The 9,904-nt window shown below is 37.5% G+C and overlaps 2 protein-coding genes across 4 annotated transcripts; one reads left to right on the forward strand and one right to left on the reverse strand.

Annotated features, from left to right (window-relative positions):
* Positions 1–109: 109 nt before the first annotated feature.
* LOC105191539 (UPF0505 protein C16orf62 homolog) lies at positions 110–5,171 on the reverse strand. Of its 2 annotated transcripts, XM_011155008.3 has the most exons (18): positions 5,021–5,171; positions 4,810–4,897; positions 4,488–4,700; positions 4,246–4,408; positions 3,926–4,134; positions 3,724–3,854; positions 3,460–3,636; positions 3,039–3,383; positions 2,864–2,964; positions 2,589–2,770; positions 2,368–2,511; positions 2,103–2,266; positions 1,860–2,022; positions 1,458–1,650; positions 1,257–1,396; positions 1,032–1,193; positions 646–912; positions 110–544 (listed from the first exon to the last, which is right to left on the reverse strand). In XM_011155008.3, the coding sequence occupies exons 1-18, from the start codon at positions 5,035–5,037 to the stop codon at positions 458–460; spliced, it is 2,946 nt and encodes a 981-aa protein (XP_011153310.1). In that variant the 5' UTR covers positions 5,038–5,171; the 3' UTR covers positions 110–457. The 2 variants fall into 2 exon arrangements, 1 of the variants encoding a protein (XP_011153310.1); XR_003113984.1 differs by lacking the exon at positions 110–544 and having other exon boundaries at positions 724–912; positions 1,032–1,207.
* Positions 5,172–5,501: 330 nt separating this feature from the next.
* Positions 5,502–7,237, forward strand: LOC105191538 (SUZ domain-containing protein 1). Of its 2 annotated transcripts, XM_011155007.3 has the most exons (5): positions 5,503–5,651; positions 6,040–6,104; positions 6,228–6,417; positions 6,593–6,772; positions 6,847–7,237. In XM_011155007.3, exons 1-5 carry the CDS (start codon positions 5,607–5,609, stop codon positions 7,033–7,035), a joined length of 669 nt encoding a protein of 222 aa, XP_011153309.1. In that variant the 5' UTR covers positions 5,503–5,606; the 3' UTR covers positions 7,036–7,237. The 2 variants fall into 2 exon arrangements, with proteins under 2 accessions (XP_019700811.1, XP_011153309.1); XM_019845252.2 differs by having other exon boundaries at positions 5,502–5,651; positions 6,593–7,014.
* The last annotated feature ends 2,667 nt before the right edge of the window (positions 7,238–9,904 follow it).

The raw sequence follows: 9,904 nt of genomic DNA on the forward strand, positions 1-9,904 counted from the left end.
ACACACACACACACACACATATATATATATATACACATATATATATATGGGTGATGTTCCAAACAATGCAAAATTGCAATAGAAAGGAATGAGATATTGCGATTATATGTAACATTATGATATTTTTATTGCAGTATTACAAATTCTTATGTTTAGTCGTACATCTTGTATTTCAAGCAGCACTCATTAAATTGCAAAAAAAAAGAAAGGGAAGAAACATGATGTAAAATTATACTCAATGTTTACCTTGTATGCAGTTGATTTCTTGTGTTCGAGTTATACGACATAATCAGTTTATGTTCGAATTTATTCATTCGCTCTAACTGATTTGATTGTTACAGTCGGAAAATTTATTGCATGATGACAAAATATCCTCTGAAAAAACTGCCAATAAAGTTGAGTTGAATCACATCGAAACTGTGTGTGTTCCGATAATGAAATGTCCCAGATATTTTATTTATCTAGACATCTTCCTGAGTATATCAGCAAAGTGCCCATACTCGCGATGATGACTCTTCTGCATCATGTAAGCCTTCGTCCTCATCTGTAGAAAATTCCAGAGTAATAATTTCAGATCTTACACAACACAGAGGCGAAGCAACACACGACATATCGGAATTGTAATTATTACAAGAACATATCTACCGTGACTTTCGGATCCACCGAACCGTGGCGTTGTGACAAGTTCCACAAATTTACAGCCATATTCGCCAACGCGGGTTCCCGTAGATCCGCGCGAATGATGAAACAGTTGAACAATTCGAGCGCCAGGGCCGACTGCTTGTCAAACTGATCGGTGGATCCGAGATACTTGAGGTGACTCAAAATTTCCTCCACGATTTTCGAGCAAATTTTATTCACCTCGCCAATGAATTTTTGATCAGATCCATACAACTTGTCATTCGAATCGACCTGGAACGCCGATCATAAAATCAATATCATTCGATATTTACCCGGGTTTATGATTCATTTTAAAGCGTCGTAAATGTCATAACTATTCACTCAAGTATGCACGAAATCATGAAATATACCTTATCGATATGGTATGGATAATTTTCCTGGGCGACCGTCGATAGTAGATCGAGTACGCGCAAATACAGGTACGATTTGGTCGATGTGTTCTCTTCGAAACAACGTTGGACTGCGTTGAGCAAACCTCTCATCAGATACAAGACACCGTGCTCCGGACTATCCTAATGACGGAACGCTGTTACAGTTACAATGTTAACGTGCAACGCGTACTTGACTATACGCACCGGAACCACCAGCAACGTCGACAAGAAATTCGACAGGTACGAGAGCAAATACGGCTGCGAACTCTTCTGCCTGCCGTCGATGTCGATGGTCTTCGGCATTTCCGGAACCAAGCTCAAAGCTGCCTTGAAGCAGGCATCGGCTGAAAGCGCGATCGAATGAAATGACGTGAAATCTTCATCGTGTAGGCTAGATTGACTTACCTTGGCCCAGGCACTGATTCAAAAGAGCCACCTGTCCGGATAATAAATACAATTGAAGGCGTGTGTGGACCAGAGTCAACGATGGAATCGTGATGAAACAAAATGCAGCACAGGCGCGCACGAACGCTGATGTCCTCCTCGTATGGTGGCCGCGCACGATTTTCCTAGTGTCGACCGATAATCTATTTACACACTGCGCAGAAATGAAAGAATTGTCGTGTCAGTCGAGGCGTTTCATCGTCTATTTTTACATCGATTAGCATTTACACGTGCGCGTAAAAGGTATATAACGATATAAATACATAGTGATATAATTACGTGATATACAGTAAATGAAATGTACTCTATAAGTTAATACTATAGAAATATATAATAAAAAGAACATTTCTCTCTTGCGGTCACCTGTACAAGCTGTATATGAACACTATCGAGATTAGGAAATGCTGCTCTGGCTTCCGCGTAGAAACTTAGCTGCTTCTCGAAATCACGGCCATAGTCTACCCGTTGCACGAGACTGCATATCAGTTGGCCAATCTGCCGTTTCTCATCCTCGACAGTTAGAGCGCTACGAATTGTGATTAATTCAATCTTAGAGATTAGCGGATTAACTGAAACACAAGTGCCGACAAGTATGTCCTAACATACCTAACAGAGTCGTGCATGATTCTGGCGATAAACATTAGTGCGTTTATAATAATAGGATCTGTAATGGGCCCGCTTTGCGCGCTCAATCCTTCTATAACAGTCTTGCAAACCTCGACTTTGATACCTTCTTTGTGAAACAGATCTATCAACGGCAGGAAGTTGTCCTAGGAGTGTACACGATAAAATTGCTTATTGTGACTTGCTGTTTTTAACTGTGCCAACTATGAATGATAACGTATAATCTCAAGATTGAGCAGATAATTACCACGGCAAGTAATGACTCAAAGTCTTGCGTGTGGGTGACTATCTTCTCAACGATGTTTTGCAATTGAAAATAGTAGCTCTCGAAAGCCTTGTTCGGTCGAAGGCGATCTATGATTTTGCCGAAAAACAAATTGAGTTCATTCACCTGCAAGATATTATATAGATTACACGTTGCTTCGTGTGCCTGACACATCGAGTGTCAGCACAATCCGCTGAGCTTACAGAAAAATGTATGACGGTGAACTGAATCCAGATCTCGATGCAGTGCATGAATTTGTTGGGATCCGTGAGCTCCGTCACATACTTCCATATCACGTTCAGCACCGACTGGCAATCCTCTTTCGGCGGAGACTCTCGCAGGAGACACTCGCCCAAACTGCGATACAAGAGATACTGAGGGTATCCTACGAAATTGTCGAAAGGAACATGGTGATACTTTTCGAGTTAAAAATACGAATTGCTATATTGTTCATTTAATTTCTCATCACTCTCTCTACCATCGTCTTCGCTCGCTACTATTAGATTCACAAAGTCCATGGCGCGTGCGGCAATGTACGTCGGCTTAAATGCGGTCAGCACAGTATTTAACAATAATGATCTGAAAAGAAAGATACGGGTTGAAGAGAACTGACATGATCATACTAACGAATGATGCGTGTTAAACGTGCTTACCCGTTTTCTTGTTTTTTACACCGAGACAGAACTTCCTCGAGAAGACTCTCGGGCGACGTTGCCACCAAAACTTGTACGATCCAATCCAAGGCCGGCGAGTAGAGATTCAAATACGAATGTAAAGTAATATTTTGCTTCGTTAATTCGCTCCTCACAGCAGCTCCGAACAGCTGCTGGTAAGTGAAAAGAAAATCATACAAGTTCTCCCTTACAAACTCAAAATCTGACGTTTTGTTCAACGCCAATCCCACGCGACACAAATAGCATCGCGCGTAAACCGCTATCAATGGGTTTCCGATTCCTCTTATCATCCGAGTTATACGTAATAGAGCGGTATTAAATTCGCTGAAATGAAAATGAAAATATAAAAAATTCTTTCCCGAATTTTTTATTTTTTGAGACAACTGTAAGCGTGTCTCACCTTGTCGTTAAGAAGCTGTACGACTTTATTATCGCCATTTCGACATATAGACGCGGCACCAGCTCGCGTATAGACGCTATCTTGTAGAACCAATTCCGACATGTCTCCTTCGCGTTCTCCGGCACCATGTCGGGTGTAAAATTATCAGGCAAACTCGTGGGCACTTTGCTTCCTGGTCTACGAAAGAAATGTTGCAATTTTTAAGAATAAATAAAAAAGAAAATGCAACTGCGAGAGGTAAAAGTCTCTTTGCATGATAATTACTTGTAGTATTCAGCCTTCATTTTCAATCTGTCGTATACAAGTTTCCCAAAGATATCCAAGATGTCTGTGATGAGAACAAACTTGCTTGGATAAAAAGCCATTACAGACGTATCTACTAATAATTTGGCACACTGAAATAACTCAGCATTAATATCTAAGTTTTACGAGCTATGCTCTGACTAACTGCATAAATAATAAAAACCTGAATGGCTATTTTCAGAGCCTTTACTCTTTGATCAGAATGCCACGCTTGTACTAGTTCATTGTTCAATTGCTCGATTCGCGCGGTATATTGTTGTTGCGACAGATCCAACATTTGCCTCACAGAACCTTCCTCAAAGTCATCCAACTGCTCGAGACGCGTCTTCACTTTGTCGACCATTGGACCACTTGGTTGAACTTTTACTACAACTGCACAAAACCATATCATATTTCAATAGAAGAATATTCTATTCTTTAATCAAATATATATATTTCTCTACAAAATTGTATTATATGTTAATCTTATGAAATAAAAAATACCTTTTTCTCCACCTGGTAAAAAACTGGTAACAATTGATAGTTTTTCAGAAGTTGTGTATTTGCTCAGTATGGCAGAACGTCTAACAGACCATGGTTCTACTAATTCCTCTGCTGTATCTTTCAGTTTTTTGCTGGCCAGTGCAACGTTACAAGAGTAATCCCACTATAATATAAATAACAAACATTGCAAATCGCTTAAAAAAAAACAATATTTAAAAAAATATAAATTTTATATATTTTACTTCATCTGCAGCCATTTTGGAAAGAGGATCCAGTTCTTCACGGGCAAACTGTGTAAGAGGATCAGAACCATCCAGAGATGCATGGCTCAAGAGTGGATCATTCAGTTGATATGCAGGAATTGGTGTATGTGTTGGTGTTGGTGTTCCAGTGGAGGAACCTGTGCTTGTACTACGTAATATATTGCGTCTGACTGCACCACGTCCATCAATTAACTATATAGGCACAATAAAAATTAGTTTTTATAAGAATTATTATAAAAATTATATAAAATATAATATTACAATCTCAAAACTTTATAAAAAACAAGAAGCTATATCTTACAGTAATCACAACTGGTTTTAGAGGATGTTCTATAGCTTCTTCTAGGCATGTAAACTTTACAGTTCCATATTCCATAGGTTTTGATATCCTATAACAAAAATTTTTTACCATAAGAAAGTTTTACAAGACTTTTGTTTTTATATTGCCAGAACAAGATTTTAATATTATGAAATTACTTAAAGTTATAAATTTAACAAAAACGAACTCTCACCATTCTATCTCCGTCATATTTTACATGCATCAAGATACTTTTCCTGTAATACAACACATACAATACAATCTATTATATCAACATTATACAGTTTATCGTATAGCTCCCAAATTTGACAATCAAAAATACGCCCGCAAGGTTAAATGACAGATAATTCGTGACATCATTAAGCATCGTTTTCAAACAAAGTGGAAAAGTTAAATTATTTTGTCCATAACGCTGATTGGTTGTTTAGTAAGGAACTTATAAGGATCTCATAATTATTTTGTTCATAGCTTATCAACAATATAAGAAAGTTGTCCTTTGTAGTCCTTTCTGCATTAAGTTTTATACTTTGAGTAATTTAATTTAATTTTAACTAATAAATTTGCTGTGTAATAAATTCTATGATTATTTTAGTTGTCGAACATCAAATACAAGGTGAGTTTTCAAATAGCGGTGTTATCTCTGGATATCTTGCGACAGAGGGCAACGCGATCACCGTCCTCGATTCTAACACATCCGTTTCACATTCCTCGTAATTTGCTGGTCGTGCGCACGACTTCAAGAATTTGACAATTTTCGTGAAGATTCGCGAAATTTAAGCATGGACGATGTTCTAGAGAGCTGGGAACAGATAGAGGAATCGGGTGTAAGATTCTTTTGAAGCCTCATGTTTCAAGTTATATTTGGAATGGGATAATCCCCGAGTTAACCTATACTTCGCACCCACTCTTTCAAGTATAGATTTCTTACTGCTAAGTAGTACTCAAACATCGAGAATGATTCTGTCGATTTCTTTCACGTTGAATTGCGTCGATTGTTCCACAATATACTATATTCATGTTCTACTTGAATTCTCAGTATTAATACATACAATTCTTCATTGTAGTGGTAATTCAAATTACCATTAGGACATGGTCTTTTATGGAATGATCAGAACTATGGAATTTGCTTAAATGAAGTTTTTGCTAATTAATAAATATGCATGATATTCATTAGATCGTAAAGAAGTAATATGAGGTTGTAATATTTTTCAGGCCTTGGACAAGAAATTAAATTCTCTTCGTTTAGATGGAGTAGAGGAAGAGTTAGAGTCTTCTAGGTAAGATAAATAAATGATGTTCTCTTTTGTTTTATATGAAATTAGATTATATACTTACTGCAAAATATATTGTTACTATATTGTCTCTTGCAATATTTTATTATATACCCGACAATTTTATAGATGTAAAACCAGTAATAGTACAAACACCAAAATGATCATATTGGGAGATGATGGTATCAGGTCTCAATATGTACCACCAAAACCCACAGTTAAGATATTAAAAAGACCAACTGCAGATTCACGTGGAAGTGGTGATGGACCATTGATGAATGGTGATAAACCAAAACAACCTATTAAATCTTTAAAACAGGTACATAAATATCTCATTCATATTTCAGTCTTTACTATAATACATAAATATAAAATAAATCTTAGAAGATTATATTCTTAATTGGGAAGTGTGATATTAAACTTCATCATCAAACTTCAAAACATTTTAATGAAAATAAATGGAATGCTTGATGATATATAAATGATAAATACAGAGGGAACAGGAATATGCATTAGCTAGGAAAAGAATCATGGGAGAAGAGAAGAGTCCAGAAGAGAAGTCAATACAAGAGATCAACAAGATTCAGCCAAAGTCAAGTATACCAAGTGGCAGTGGCCTACCGAATAATATTGTTCGCATGCCTACTGGTCCGGATGGTACACGGGGTTTCAATGTGCGTAGGTAGCGTGTCTTCCAAGGGTCGACTGTTTCCACCTACTTTCTTCCTCTCTTCCCTTGTTGCTACAGCGAAGGGAGAGATCGGCTATGAGGCCGATTACGGAGCAGCTTCACATTCTGTGTACAGAAGTTAACAATTTCAAAGCTGCATCCGACGAATCGTCATCATGTGCGGACCATATTTGCAGGGTCAAGATTATGAACTTATCAAAGCAAAGGAGAGAGAAGTGCCGCCGGTGTTGTGCTGTGTTCTGTTAGTGTTTTGCTACGTTTTATGAATCTGCAATCGCGCGATCAGAAAAAAAGGACGTACATAGCAGAAGAGATTATATGTATCATATTTGAATCACAGTTTTGCTTGTAAATGCATTCCTGTCGGGTGCGACGTGAACAATGCAGTAGGAAATGTGAAATTGCTTTTGTGGAAATATGAAGAAATCCTTGCTTTATTTCTTGTAAAATATTCGAGATATTTAATATGAATTATGTTATACAAAAATCACTGTATATATATATATATAATAATTGACAATTGTACACAATATCTCGAGTGTTTTGTTATTAAATCAAGGACTTTTAAAGAGATCTCTTGATTGAATCTCTAAGTTAAGTAATTGATCTTGAGATTCTTCTATTTTATATTTTATGCGATATTGTAAGAACACAATGTATTGTGATGTATGATACATATATATGTACAAATGTTAAAAAATTACTTTCTACATTTTGCAATGTTTTATTACAAATTCGACTCTTGTTTTAGAGAGTAGCAGAGATTAGGGAAAACATCAAAAACCAGATGATTCACCATAGTTATATTTTGACAAAAAATATCAATGACACCAACATTAAAAATATATAATGTATCAGGAAGTAGCTTATGAAGTAAAACTTCAAGAGATGAATATCCAAGAAGTTGCACTTTTCAATATGCCATAATATCAAAAACACAATGATGAATTTACATTTTTCAATGCTATTAGGTGCTTGAATTAATTTTCACTGTTTTCTGCAACAAAAACTCATGTTTATTTCAAAAGAATGGTACATTATATTTTATTCAAAGTATTGTCCTTTGGAAGCTACTTTCCTCTTTTTAGGTAACACTGTAAACGAGGTAAATTCTGTGGTAGAAAAATTCAGGTTCTTTTGAGGCAATCCAGTCATTGAGCCATTTTTTGATATCTTCAAAAGATCTGAAGTGTTCAGAAAGGCCATGCTGCATTGACCAAAACAAATGGTAATCGGAAGGAGCAATGTCTGATGAATAGGATAGGTGGGATAAAATATCTCATTTAAATGCCTCCAAGATTTCTTTCACTGGTTCTGCAACATGTAGTATACCATTGTCATGGAGAAAAATTATTTTGTCATATCTTTTGGCGTATTGTGAGTGTGTTTCTTTGAGTATTCGATTCAAATTGAGTAACTGTCGTTGGTAGTGTTCAGCATCAATGGTTTGGCTCGATTGCAGCAGCTCATAATACATTATACCATCTTGATCTCATCAAATGCACAGCATATGACCTTGCACTTAGGATTGTCATAATGAATCCATTTTTCATTGCCAGTTAAAATTCGATGCAAAAACAACTTGTCTTTGAAACAGCAATTCACAAATGGTTAAACATTTCGCAATATTTCTTTCAATTCATGTGGGATCCAGTTTCTTGGCTTCAAACAACGACAAAATCAAAATCGTCTTTGAATCATCTAAACTAATCTCTGCGAGTTGTTTTAGATAGAGCATGCTCCCTTCACTAGCAAACGATGACTTTCAGCAGCAGATTTCTTGAGATGAAGCAGAAAAGTAATGCTACCCACAAATGCTCTTTTTTGAACGAAATCCGACATCTTCAATGCATTAAAAAAAGTGTTCTTCGCACACCAATCTAATGTTATACACTGATTATTAAAATCTTCCTTCCTTCCTTCAATATATGGTTCTGGGCTTGTGGGAGTAGGCCCCTACGCCATTCTTCTCGATAAAAGAGGTAAAAGAAAATAGGGACAACGTGTACGCTGTTCCCATGATCAAAAAATATCCGCAGTTACAAGAACCACATCCAACCACCACGGAAGCGAACAGAAACCTTATTAAAATCTATTGACAGTACTTTCATATACACCAATGGTTATTTTCGGCAATGTTGAAATAGCACAACTACTGACCTCTATTAGTCAACAGCGAGAATTAATTCAAGCACCTTATATTCGCAATAGGAGGATACATTTTCTAGAGAAATATCACTGATTAGTCCCTAGCAAACCGATTTCTTTATGGAAAATGTTTTGGTGCCGAAAGTATGTAATGCGTTTAGCTTACATAAATTTACACAATACAAATCTTGTGGAGTGTATAAGCAGAGAGAAACCTGAAAGTGGCCAACACGTCATTTTCTGCGACACCGACTTTCCGCACTGGGAAAAGACGCCATCTGCATTCATTTTGAGAGGGGAACTACGATACTACATCCACTTTCAGGCCTAGGTGGTAAAATCTGCAAGTGGTGGAAGTCCGTGCTACATCCACTTTCAGGCAATTTATGTCCGTGGTGCAACCACCGCCGGCCGCGGGGCCGCATCACGTAGCCGTCGTTCTGTCGCCTAGCCCCGTCTCTTTCGCCCCGGGGCCTCACCAACTTCGCTGCCAGCCGCGGAGCTGTGTCTCCGCGGGTACAAATTTACAAAGTTGTACGACGTTGGATTATACGCTTATAAGACCAAGAATGCGAAAAACGTAGATTCCACTATATTTTGGACCAGAGAGGAACGTGAGAGCGACTAACACGGTGTTTTTGACGACACCGACTTTCCGCACTGGGAAAGGACGTCATTTACATCCATTTTGAGAGGGGAACTACGATGCTACATCCGCTTTCAGGTTTTGGCGATAAAACCTGTATGTGGTGGCAGCCCATGCTACATCCATTTTTAGGCGATTTATGTCCGTGCTACAACCATAATAGCGTACTTGACAAGCTCGGTTTCGTACATTGTTACGCGTTTATAACATGAATTAACATGTTAACATGTGCAAAAAAAGAAGAATTGACATTGTGTATGATTAATATCATGAAGATCATACGAAGTATCCGGTAATTAACTGTCAACCCGAAGTGTGAGG

Source organism: Harpegnathos saltator, unplaced genomic scaffold (genome assembly GCF_003227715.2).
Source record: "Harpegnathos saltator strain DR-91 unplaced genomic scaffold, Hsal_v8.6 scaffold71, whole genome shotgun sequence".
Lineage (NCBI taxonomy): Eukaryota > Metazoa > Arthropoda > Insecta > Hymenoptera > Formicidae > Harpegnathos > Harpegnathos saltator.